Below are 13,567 nucleotides of genomic sequence, written 5' to 3' on the forward strand. Positions count from 1 at the left end.
TCCATCCTTACTTCTCCCCCTCTCCTTAAAGTGCTTTTCGCTTTTCAAACTCATTACCTATTACACGTTAGACGTAGGGAGTTCCTGGACACTTAGAAAATTAGCCACCAAAGAATGAGAAATAAATCACTGCCTCTATTTGATGAATAGAAGTGAAGATTACTTTGCCACAGGTTAACTAAGATTTTCTTCAAATAACTGGTTCTTAATCTTTTTGTGGGGTGGGGAGGGCGGTGCATGGGATCCTTTGGGGATCTGATGAGAGCCATGACTCTCCCTCGAAAAATGCACACACAGTTTTACAAACAAGTTTTAATGAGGTTCACAGACCTGGAAGCCAGGGTAAGAACTCTTTTAAATAAATGTTTTGCTTGGTAGGATAGCAAAAAAGAGGGAGATGTGAAGACTAGGGGAGACAAAAGCAAAAAGGAAATCTGCCAATAGAAAATGGCCGAATTCCTTTCAGATATGGATGTCTGCATAAGTAAAACGACAAGGGGATGTTTTAATTTATAGAAACTGACCTGTAAAAAAATTTGGGGAGATATGTTCTACTTTTTCCTAATTCTGGTAAAATGGAGGACAGCAGCAAGACTTTGAGGATATCTAAGTTGTAAAACGGACATAAGGACATCACCAATAAGCTGGACTCCAGAAAGCTCTGTCTAGGATTTTATTAGACTGCTTTTTCCCCCAATATACCTGTTTTGGAAGATTGAGACAAAAAGGCACGAACTCACATTAAATTAACAAGGTAATCTAATCAGTTCTACAAAGTGTATTTTGTAAAAGAAGTAGCACTAGGAACCAACCAAAATAAGTCAGGGAGTCCCGGCAGGGACTGTAAGAGAACTTGGGAAGATATACACATGCCCACAATACTGGCCCTGTCCCTGACCTCTCTCTGTGAGAGAAGGCCAGACCCCAGCACCGCCCCTCCTTACCCCTTACAGAGGCGCTGCTGCTTCAAACTGCGACTCCGACACTGGAAATCTGATGGAAGCAGCTGGTCTGAAGGGGCATAGCACGACCTCAAGTACTACCCCTGGAGTTGAGCCTTTCATCATAAACCTCTCTGGGTGCTAGTCAGTGCTAGTCAGGATGTGGGTGAGAAGGTAAGGGGGATACTTAAAAGAAGCCAACACTGTTGCTCAGCAGCAATACTATCCGTGGGGATAGAAGAGACCAGGGATACCCCTTCTTATGTTCCTGTGGGCTGGAGCCCCAGATCCAGCTGACCTCAGGAAATTCTAGCTCTGCTCATGTGGATGCTTTCAAACTGGGGCAACAGATGGAGATGGGAGAAGCCAGAGAAAAGCCAGATAAAAAGCAAGCCCCCACCAGAGTTGGAGTGGTATGTGTGGATCTCAGAGAACAGCTGAAGCAAGGAGACTTAACACTTGCTGACCCTCAAACCACATAACTGGTTAGAACATCACAGTTCATTTCTCCCAGGTTATCCCCCTTTGAACTTAGTTGATGAATGAAGAAGGGAACACTTTAAGCACAAATATAATTATACCTAATAGAGAGCTTGTAGGAAAACATTTACATTTTTCTCCAATAGGAATGCTTCACTTTCCCAAATAGATGCTACCAGCAGCTGGGAATCCTAAGAACCAACTGAACTGCCCCAGATCCATTACTATAGGCCCTGCAAGGTGAGGAGACTGGAAGGAAGGTGTAACAGGACATTTCCTAGTCCCAAAGAGGACTCAATGAAGGTAGGAGATGACCACACTGAGGGGTCTGAGTCTGTCCACTGTTGCCCCAAGAGGGTCACAGGGAAGCATCCATTAGGATGCCACAGGTGCCATCCTATGAAACACTCCCTTATTGCACTTAGAAATCAGTAAGGCAAAACAAACTGACAACAACATAAGGATAAATGGTCCCATCCTACTTCTCGCTCCCTCAACACAGATTTGGTCTCTTAACCAGCCACTGCACGAAGACTAGAATGGGCTTGGATCACAACACACTGGGCTAACATACTTCACAAGGCTTGGGAAATGTCAGGTGACACCGGAGTTATCTCTGATTTTTCTGCTGGGAAGGCATACTTGGGTTCTGCCAACTTGTACACAACTGTGAAACACTGAGTAGCTTCTACCTCCCCTGGAGTCTGGACTTTTTCACAGGCCTCCTTTGGTAGAGTTCTAGACTATGATAGCTGCTTGCTTCTGACTTTTGATTGTCCAGGACAGAACTCAGCATGGGGGTGGGATGAGCTGAGTTCCTGATCCCCAAATTCCTTTCCAGCAACTGGAGACAAGGGGAACATGTTCTGCTGGGGAAAAGCTTTTTGCATGCTCATTTTGTGCAGCATGAAAAGATCAGGACCCTTGTGTCCTAACCGGCCTCAAAGGCAGAGGACAGGAATCTAAGAAAGCACACAGAAAAGAGGATTATTGCTGAGTGACAGCACCAGCCCAAAAGGGAAGAGGAGCATGGACATATAGAGCTCCTCCAGTGGTGGGTGGGGGAGAGGAGGGGCAGACTAATTAGTACATATGGGGCTGACTCAACTCTAAGGGCCACACTGGACAGGTCTCTCCAGATGGAGAACTGACCCAGGCCTACTGTGGACTCTGCAAGGTTCAGACAGAGTGGGCAACAGGAGGGCCAAGAAACCACAGGTGTCTCCATAAGACTAGTGACCAGAGATGCAATGCCTGGGGCAGGGGTTATCTGTATTTGTTAAATTTTTAAAACAGACTGGCTGGCCCTGGGTACTAGGCACCTCCTTGGTGCCTACGGCTCATTAACAATGGGTTACTGAGAGCAGAGATCAGAGTTATGAAGCCACACTGCTGTTCTGTGGAACTGGAGGAAAAAACTGTATTTCTAACTCATCTCTCCCCAGGTGAGCACTCAAAATTGCAAAGATCTGTCCATGAAGCAAAATACCTCAGTTTATCCCAAGGTTGAAAACAAATGAACTTAAATCATTTAAATCACCACATCACAAAAGGCAGCTATTTTGAAAGACTAAAAATGTCACTTGGGAATAAAGGAAGGGGTGCTGGGGGTGGGGGGACACACAGAAATGGGTTGAGAACAAAATGGTTGGAGAGGGAGGAGCTGTAAATACAGCAACCTACACGCCATACATCTCAGAGGAGCAGGCTCCTGCACACATGGGCTTCATAATACCAGACGGTCTATTTGTTCACAATATTACAGGGCATCTAGAATTAGCTACAGTAAGGGATCGAAAGTTGCCTGAAGAATGGGCACAGAAAGGCTGCGTCCGAAGATGGCCTGTCACTCGGGAGGGTGGAGCTGCTGGGCCTTCCTGTTGACCACTGTCTTGCAAAACTAGAAGAAAAATACAATTATTAAGGAAGCAACAGAGGAAAATAGAAACACACTATAAATCATCATTGATGGAGGAATTTCAAAAGGCGGAAAGATGCCATTTGGGGGTCAGGGGAGGAAACAAGGTCCAAGCCGGTGGCATTGCAGCAATCCAGTTAATTCTGCCTTATCTCCCAGAATTTCTCAAGCATAAGAGGCAAGGAGAGCGGGCCGAGGTTTGCATTACTGCCGGTAGGACCCCAGGCCTCCTCAGCTCCTTAGTATTAGAGGACCACGAGATTTTACTTGATAAAAAAATTTTCTCTCAGAGCTTAATAGGAATTAGGGCCAAGTTTTTAATTCCATGACCCAGCCCACTGTGAGCTGCTGGAATACCAGCAAGCCTAGAGGTAGGCAGGGTACTGAGAGCTAAGAGAAGGATGGGGCTTGTAAAAGAGTGGCAGCATGAAACAGGAACAATGTCTGAAAGACGCTGCCTCTGATGAGGATACCTACTTAGTACGGGATCAGGAGCTTTAAAGAGGAAGGCAGTGAAGCACGAGACACAATGATGAACCCTAGGAAAAGCTGTCTGGCCAGCAGAATTTCCAAGGGCAGGGCAGCGAATGCTGGCAGCTGGGAGCCAGGAACTAGCTCTGGCACAGGGCTATAGGGAGTACCCTGAATGCCAACTTCAACCTGAAATGGCTCTGGTTACGAGAGGAAGAATTAGTTGCAGTTAAGCTTCAGTTCTGTGTCTACTGCCCTAACCCAGCCCCACTTCTCACCACTGAGTCTATGTGTCTGGGCAGTTCATTCTAAAATCACATGTCCCTGAAATGTTCTAATAGTCACAACATCTTTCAATGGAAGCCTAAGAGCTGTTTAGTATGGCAGTCCTCACTATTAATGGAGGATAGGACGAGGAAGGAAGCGAGTTTCCTGACTCCATAGTGAGTTGCTAAGGCCCTGAGGACCCAAACAAATTTTTACGTCAAAGGAGATGCAAAGGGACAGATTCAGTACATACAGTGCAGAAGGGGAGGGGTGCCTTTAGTCATCCGCAGTCATTCCTTTCACTGGGTCCTTTTGTCTCATCTGGAACAGAAAAAAACCAGGAAAAACTGAAGGCTCTCACTGCTGATGGAACTCCAACACAAATACATTCTGCCTTCTCTTCAGTCCTTAAAGAGGGTGGAGCATTTTTTGTGCACAAAGCAAATCAGAAGAGTAGAATTCTGCACATAGCCAAAGCCATGCCATTTATAGCTCCATGTCACTGGTTCCACCGTCCATGATTTCTGTTCCTCTCCCTGCATCCCAGTGCTGGGGTGCGGCTCTTAAGCTCCTCTCTTCATTCATTCATTCATTCATTCATTCAACAAATACCTATGAAGCAACTCTTTTGTGCTAGGAACTGCACAAAACTGCTTCAGGCCTGAGAATTTGGCAGTGAACCAAAACAGACCAGGTCTCTCCTTCTGGTGCTTAACACTCTGGGGTGAAGCAGGGGAGAACAAACAAGTATATGTCAGGTAGGGCTGAGGACTGCTGAGATGGAGAATGACCCTGGGGAAATGGGCTGTGGAGAAAGCCTCTCTGATAACTGAGGTTGAGTAGAGACCCAAAGAAGTGGGGGAAAGTCCTGTGGCTTTCCAGAGAGAGCATTGGGGAGAAGTGGTCCAGGCGGCAGGAACAGCGATTCCCTTTCCTGGGCTCTACTGAGAGGCTCCGCAGTCAATCAGGTGGGCAGAGGGTGGCACAAGAAGGAAGGGGCTGAAAGTGCAGGGGGCGTAGATCTCAGCTTAGCAGAAGTGCGAGGCTGCTAGAAAACAGGATGGGGTCTTCTCTGGAAGCCCTGAGTGGCCCCTGTAAACTGCACCTTCCAAGCAAAAGTGGACACAACTTGTGGGGATACCGTGGAAGTGATCTCTCTCAAGTCCTTTCCAATTTGAAAGTTCCATTCTGTTTGCAGAATGCCTATAATGTGTATTTTAACTTCCCATTAGATATTTCGTCACTATGCATGAGTTTTTCTGCTCGACTTTCTTTCTTTCTTCATTCAACAAATTTTAAGCACCTCAGGGAATGACCTCTGGAATCAAACTCCCTGGACTGTATTCTGGTGCCATGACAAAGTGTGTGACCCGAGCAAGTGACTTCACTGCACTCTAAGCCTCAGTCTGTATAATAATAAAACAGAGACAATAAAAGTACCTATGTAAGTGGTTGTTGATGATTAAATAAAGATATTTGTGGAGAGTACTTAGCAAAGCTGAGTGCTTGGCATGGAGTATGCACTCAGGCCATGTTTATGTGCTGTTTCTGCAACATCCTGCAGCAGAGGGGATGTGTGTGTCCCACAAGCTCTGAAGAACCTGGACTTCTACGCCACCTTCCTCCTCAGAGTTCTGTTTTGGTCACTAAAACTTTAATATTTCCCCATTTTGCAGAGATTCTACCTCAGAAGCAGTAGTTCTCCACTAGGAAATATTTTCAAAATACTCTTCCCGCCATATTTCAAACTCCTGTTCATTGTTCACACTCCCTGTTTCCCCCCCAACTATTATAATCAGTGAGTCCGTGTGGAACCTGGGCATGGTAAAAAAAAAAAAAAAAATTCTCCTGCTCCTCCCCAGAGGTTCCCATATTCTCTCCCTATTGACAGCTTTTATCAGAATTACATCAAATATCTTAGCTTGGTCTTTTAGGCCAGAGTTTCCTACTTGAGCAAAATAATTGCCCAAGCTACTTGTAGATTCTTGGGCCTCAGATCTGATAGGTCAGAATCTATAGGAGACAGACAGACATTGAGTCATAAAATCAGTTTTTGTTTTTTTTTTAAGATTTTATTTATATATTCATGAGAGACACAGAGAAGACAGAGACAAGGGCAGAGGGAGAAGCAGGTTCCTTGCAGGGAGCCCAATGTGGGATTCAATCCCCAGACCTCAGGTTCACGCCCTGAGCCAAAGCAGACACTCAACGGCTGAGCCACCCAGGTGTCCCAATAAAATCAGTCTTATAAGCCTCACTTTTCCTCATCCCCAGCAAAGATCCACTGTGTCCAACAGGAAGGTCTATTTGCTGACACCAAGCCAGTATGTGCTCATTCCTAGCTCCACCTGTAGATCTAAACTCACTTTCATGAATATCTTTAAGTTTTTAAAAAATTCACTAAGTCATCTCTACCCTCAATGTGGGGCTCGAACTCACAACCCTGAGATCAAGAGTTGCACGTTCCTCCAATTGAGCCAGCTAGGCACCCCACGAATGATAACTTTTGATTTTTATTTTTCCTCTAATTTCAGTTATTAATTAATGTCCATTAATATATTACTTTACAGGAGTTTAACAAATTCAAGATTTTTCAATGTGACAGATCTGTTAAGGATAAAGGCATTGTCCTATTTTAATTTTCTTTATTTTTCTTTATTTTTTTATTTTTAAAGAAATTTTTTATTTTTAAAAGTTTATTTATTTATTCATGAGAGATGCACAGAGAGAGGCAGAGTCATAGGCAGAAGGAAAAGCAGGCTCCCTGTGGGAAGCCTGATACAGAACTCAATCCCAGGACCGTGGGATCACAACCTGAGCCAAAGGCAGATGTTCAACCACTGAACCACCCAGGTCCCTCTTTATTTTAAATATTTTATTTGAAAGCAATGTGTATACCCAACGTGGGACTCAAACTCAGAACCCTGAGATCAAGAGTCACACACTCAAACTGAGGCAGCCAGGCTCCCCCTGCACTGTCATATTTTTAAAAAGACAAAACATTTACCTTGTAATGCTAGGTTGGAATTGGAAGTATTTGTGTGAACATAGTATGCAAGACAGAGGGACAAATAACCATAGATGTAAAAGTACCCCAACTCTGCCTATGAGAAGGCCTGGGAGCAGCAGCACCCCAACAGTCAGGAATACACCTTGCATCCTTCATTGAAAGGAGCCAAGGCTCCTTAGAAATATAGCTGGTCCTGGGGCTCTGTCATGGAAAGACAAAGATGAGCCTGTGATACTCTGTTGTGCCTCAGGTGGGCAGAGGTAACCTCACCAGTAACTGGACAGAAAGACCGCTGGAATACAATGAAAGGATACCAAATATCTGCAACATTCTGGCCTAACATATATAAACTGGATCTAATCACACAGAATCACTGGACAAACCCAAACTGAAAGACATTCTACAGAATAACTTGCCTTTAACCTTCAAAAGCATCAAGCACCAGGAAAACAGGCATTGAGCCAGATTGAGACACTGAAGGGTATAGTGTGGGGCTCTTGAGCTCTATCCTCTGCTTCAGGGGAATGGGATCTCTGGACCAAGATGTATCTAGGAATTTTTGTATTCCTGTTTTCTGTAGGTTTGAAATTCTTTTCAGAAGAAATTTTTTTAAAAAATTGAAGTACAGGGATCCCTGGGTGGTGCAGCGGTTTGGCGCCTGCCTTTGGCCCAGGGCGCGATCTTGGAGACCCGGGATCGAATCCCACGTCGGGCTCCCGATGCATGGAGCCTGCTTCTCTCTCTGCCTGTGTGTCTGCCTCTCTCTCTCAGTGTGACTATCATAAATAAATAAAAAATTTAAAAAAATATTTTAAAAAAATTGAAGTACAGCTGATGTGCAACATTAAGTCAGTTTCAATGTACATGTAGTGATTTGATAATTAGAAACGTTAGGAAATCCTCGCCACATAAGTGTAGTTGCATCCAGTCACCATACAGAGTTATTACACTACTGTTGACTGTTATTCCCTGAGCTGTACTTTTCATCCTGTGACTTGTTTTACTTTTTTTTAAGATTTTATTTTTTTTTCAATTCATGAGAGACACAGAGAAAGAGAGGCAGAGACATAGGCAGAGGGAGAAGCAGGCTCCTTGCAGGGAGCCCGATGTGGGACTCGATCCCGGGACTCCAGGATCACACCCTGAGCCGAAGGCAGATGCTTAACCACTGAGCCATCCAGGCATCCCTGGTGCTTTTTTTTTTTTTATATAACTGAAAGTTCATACATCGTAATCCCCTTCACTTATTTCACCCACCCCTTTCCCACCTCCTCTCTGAGAACCACCAGTTTGTTCTCTGTATTTATGAGTCTGTTTCTGTTTCTCATTTGTTTGTTCATTTGTTTTGTCTTTTAGATTTCAGATATAAGTGAGATTATATGGTATTTGTCTTTTTCTGACTTATTTCACTTAGTATCACACCTTTTAGGGTCCATCCATACTGTCATAGTATAAGATTTCATTCTTTTTTATGGCTGATACACCATAACACACACCCCATCTTCTTTATCCATTTATCTATTGATGGACACTTAGGTTGTTTCTGTATCTAGGCTCAAAATATATTTTTTTTAAAATACAAAAATGTGCTCATTAAATGTTTGCTTGTTAATGAACCATTCACAGGGATGCCCGGGTGGCTCAGTTGTTGAGCATCTGCCTTTGGCTCAGGGCGTGATTCCAGGGTCCTGGGATTGAGTCCTGCCTCAGGCTCCCTATAGGGAGCCCGCTTCTCCCTCTGCCTGTATCTCTGCCTCTTTCTCTGTGTCTCTCATGAATGAGTGAATAAATAAATACATTTTAAAAAATATCATAGAGAAAAATGACCATTCACATAAACTTTTAATTTCAGAGAAGCTGAGATTTAATATAGGGAAGCAAAGCTCCTTGGGCCTCAACCAGATCCATGTATACTATAAAAGCTTACTGCCTTGTTTTAATTTACTAGCCCAAAGCCAGGTCCCGTTTGCTACTGCTTAAGATACAACTTCCTATCAGGGAAGCTAATAGCTTCCCCTACTCACAGAGACAAGGTCACTTCAGAGGTTGCCACTGAAATAAAAATACATTATTTCATTCTTATCATGAAATATTCTAAGAATGCTTATTTCCTATTTCCTGGGGCCTATATGACACCATGAGATTTTATCTGATGTTTGTTCCTCAGATCAAGCTACTGCAGGCTATGTATATACATATAGTCAAGGAATATGAAAATAGAAACTCTAATCTTGGTTTGTTTGTTTTTTGCTGATTTTCTCTAGGGAATAAGGCCAGGGGTTGGAAGAAAGGGACTTTTATTCAACTAGTTTTATTTATTTACATGGACTTCCATTTTTTTGCTTTTCTATATATTTTTTAAGGATTTTGTTTATTTTTTTAAAAATATTTTATTGTTTTTAAAGAAATCTCTACACCCAACATGGAGCTCAAACTCACAACCCCAAGATCAAGAGTTGCATGCTCTAGTAAATAAGCCAGCCAAGTGCCCCTATTTTTCTATAGCTTTCGAACATTGTTTTTATTATTAAGTATGAAATAGTCCTTTGATTAAAACAAAAACAAAAACAAACTAGTGGGGCACCTGGGTGGCTCAGCGGTTGAGCATCAGCCTTCAGTTCAGGGCATGATCCCAGGGTCCTGGGACTGAGTCCCACATCGGGTTCCCCACAGGAGGCCTGCTTCTCCCTCTGCCTATGTCTCTGCTTATCTCTGTCTCTCACAAATAAATAAATAAAATCTTAAAAAAAAAAAAAAAAAAAAAACACCTAGTAAAAGTATCAATGTCATTATCCCGGTAATGATGCTGTTAGTTTAGCAATATGTTTGCCATTGGGAGAAGTGGATCTCTGTGCATTATTTCTTATAATTCCATGTAAATCTTACAATCATTTCAAAATAAAAAGTTCAAAAAAAAATAAAGCTAGTAAAAAAAAAATCAGTTTAAGGCACTGAAAAGCAACCACAGACCAAACATTCCTGAAGGAACAGATATGAGTCACATGCAGAATTGTTTTTAGAACCTCCTTAAAAAGCCCTTTGGAAAAGAAATTTGGTAATAAATAATAAGAGTCTTAAATTCTCTAATTCCACTTGTAGGAATTTATTCTAAGGAAATAATCTTAATCCAAATCCAAATAGTAATCCCAAAAACTGAGTGCACAAAAATTTTCATTACAGCATTATTTGTAGCAGTGAGCACCTGGAAACATGAAGGAAAATCCATTATAGGGCAATGAAAGAATACAGAGCAATATGTATACTGTAGTCAGAAACATGTATCTGAAGAAACTCTTTCAGTGGGAAACTTTGTATTTGTTATGATCTTATATATTTGTTTAGAGGAAAAAGTAGGATATACATTTGGCCCATATAGTATGACCATAACTAAGTAAAATAAAAGTGTGTAGAAAGACTTAAAAATGTTTTAGAGCTTGTCTTTAAAGGTTTTATTTATGTATTTTATTTGAGAGAGAGAGAACGCGTGTGCACCATCAAGTAGGGGGAGAGGCAGAAGCAGAGGGACAGAATCTCAAGCAGACTGTGTTGAACAAAGAGCCTGATGCTGGGGCTCAATCCCATGACCCTGAGACCACGAAACCTGAGTTGAATGCCAAGAGTCAGACGCTCAACCGTCTGAGCAACCCAGGTGCCCCTAGAGGTTGTTTTAAACACTCAGAGTACAAGTGATTTCTTTCTGCTTTTCACTACTAAAAAAAAAAAAAAAAAAAAAAAAAGTTTAATGTTTATATATTACCTTAATATTGAAAAATGATACTGTACCTAAAAAGAAAATAAAGTTACTTCCATATTTCAAGGCGTTGGCTAATGTTCCAGGTGATCTGCCCTGGGGTTAGTCACTGTTGAGCAGATGAAGGAGAATTTAGAATCCACAAAACAACATCACCCTCCAAATACAGGGATCCCTCAGCCTCAAGAGACTGAGCTAGCTCTGCCCTCTGCATGTGCTACTGGAATCTCACTCTCTGCTCTCCTGTGGCCTGGCACTGAGTGGTTTCTCTTTATCAGCTTAATTCTCCAAACTTCTATCTACCCCAATCACAAACTGGAAACTTTGGGGAATAGTGTCCTTCCAGGCATTTCATAGCACAGGGACACTTACACAGTCTCTGGGTAACCAGTTCAGAGTTTGAGACTCAAAATCTAACAATGGTGGTGATACATCATCCATCTGTCAGAAAGCCATAGGATGGAGCAAGGGACTTCTATATCAAGATTCAGGAGATGAGGAAAGACAGGCACACTGACATGCAAGCATATGGACAGGGAGACTGATGACAAGGAGGCTCAGAGACAGCCCCCAAGGTTGGCCAGCAGAGCAAGGGGGTCATGCAGCCTCTCAGCTACATCCCGAAGGAATGGGCTATGGAAGGACCAGAGGAATCATGGAGCCAACAGGGATGAGAAGGAAGCTCCACAAGGGAAGGCTGGGAAGAAAATGCTGCAGAATTTTATTCATGTACTCTGACACATGTATCTCTGGTGTTTTTAAGCAAATGTTCTAGAGGCCAGTAAATCATGAGTTTTATCCCAGGGTCATTATCTATAGCGTTAGTGGCCAAAGGCCCAGGAGGCACTTGTTCACTGAACTAGAAGGTATCCTCAGCTTCTTGGAGCCTCAGTTTCTCTTATCTATAAAATGAAAATAATATTACAGCACAGGCTGACATGATGATTTGATGACATAATTCATAGAAAATGCTGACCACACACAACAGGGGTACAGTAAAACCTCAATACGATATTGGCTTCTATTAGTAATAAAAATATTTTTATTACTACCATGTTCAATAGATAGTGAGTTCCCCATTAGAGGAGGTGATCAAGCACAAGCTGGAGGGGAAGCTGCAGAGAGGACTCAAACACTGGACATGCAATTGGACTAAGTGACCTTTAAGGTGCCTTCTTCCCAACTTTGAGATTATGAGTCTCTTAAGAGAGCAAGAGCAAAGGAGAGGGAGAAAAAGGGAAGAAGGGAGAGAGACAGATGAACAGACACTGCTCTCCTACAGGCACACATTTCCTGACATTTTTCTTTTTAGGGCAAAGGACTAATCTCTTGATCTCTTGTTTCTCAAATCCTTGAGCCTCATCCAAGAATGGTGAGCCCACCTTCCCAAAGGGACTAGAGTTATAGTAGTGGTGACTGTGACCTTATAGTCATAATTCACACACAAAAAAATCCACCCACGCTAGATTACTATGCATTAATAAAAAAATAAGGGTCATAATTCTGATTGCAAATTTATAGTTAATCATGACAGATTTTAACACGCATTTATTGCTATTCCTCCCCTAAACCCTACTACAATGATAATAAAGGAATAAGCGAAAGATGTAAAAACACAAAGACAACAAGAACAGAGGAGACAACAGCAGATAAGAGAGGGTAGCAACATTCTGGAAGATGAAATGTGGACGGATGAGTAGTGACTAATTTGCAGAGCAGCAGGACTTAAGTGCTTGTGAGGAGGGGAGCGAAGGACAGACCTATTTGTGCTGCAGGTTCTCCAAAGCCTCGGGAACTGGAAGCATCAAGTATCTTAGAGGGTGGGAGGGCAGGAGGAGCTGAAAACAGGGGACTTATTTGAAAGTGAGAATAAAGAAGTTTGGCTGAGGCACCTGGGTGGAGCATTAGGTTAAGTGTCTGCCTTCAGCTTAGGTCATGATCTCAGGGACCTGGGATTGAGCCCCATGTCAGGCTCTCTGCTCAGCAGGGAATCTGCTTCTTCCTCTCCCCATGCTCATGCTCTCTATTTCTCTCTCAAATAAATAAATAAAATCTTAAAAAAAAAAAAACCCAAAGAAAACAAAATTATTAAAGACTAAACAAATACATAAAATGTTTTGAAATTCAATAGATGAGAGAGAAGTTAACATTGGAAAGTATCTTCCAAAAAGCAGACAAGGGCAGCCCAGGTGACTCAGCAGTTTAGCGCCTCCTTCAGCCCAGGGCCTGATCCTAGAGACCAGGGATTGGGTCCCACATCGGGCTCCCTGCATGGAGCCTGCTTCTCCCTCTGCCTGTGTTTGTGCCCCTCTCTCTGTGTCTCTCATGAATACATAAAATAAAATCTTAAAAAAAAAAAAAAAAAAAGCAGACAAAAAAGGAAAGAAACCATAACTAAGTCAATTCATGAGGTCTGACTTCTAACTCCTAATAAAAATTCCAGAAAAAGGACAAAGAAAACAAAGGGGAGGAAATTATGACAAAAAGAGAGAGAAATTGCAATATAAAACATTTTCTAAAACTGAGGAGACCTTGGGGCACCTGGGTGGCTCAGTCAGTTGAGCGGCTGGCTCTGGATTTCAGCTCAGGCCCCCTGTTGGGCTCTGTGCTCAATGGGGACCCTGCTTCTCCCTCTCCCTCTGCTCCTCCCCACCCACGCTTGTGCACTCTCTCCCATAAATAAATAAAATATTTTTTAAAAAAACTAGGGGGACATTTAGAACCTTAGT

The 13,567-nt window shown here is 42.7% G+C and overlaps 1 protein-coding gene across 2 annotated transcripts in view; it reads right to left on the reverse strand.

The window, feature by feature from the left end:
• Positions 1-659: 659 nt before the first annotated feature.
• PITPNA (phosphatidylinositol transfer protein alpha) overlaps positions 660-13,567 on the reverse strand; it is a 43,378-nt gene continuing 30,470 nt past the window's right edge. The window contains exons 11-12 of one of the 2 annotated variants that reach the window (XM_038548466.1): positions 4,331-4,398; positions 660-3,321 (exon numbers count right to left, since the gene is read on the reverse strand). In XM_038548466.1, coding sequence (XP_038404394.1) covers positions 4,354-4,398 — 45 coding nt within the window. In that variant the 3' untranslated portion in view covers positions 660-3,321; positions 4,331-4,353. Of the gene's footprint in view, positions 3,322-4,330; positions 4,399-11,536; positions 11,741-13,567 lie in introns of those variants that run through there. The other variant, XM_038548467.1, reaches the window with a different exon arrangement.

The sequence above is a fragment of the Canis lupus genome, chromosome 9, assembly GCF_011100685.1.
Source record: "Canis lupus familiaris isolate Mischka breed German Shepherd chromosome 9, alternate assembly UU_Cfam_GSD_1.0, whole genome shotgun sequence".
Lineage (NCBI taxonomy): Eukaryota > Metazoa > Chordata > Mammalia > Carnivora > Canidae > Canis > Canis lupus.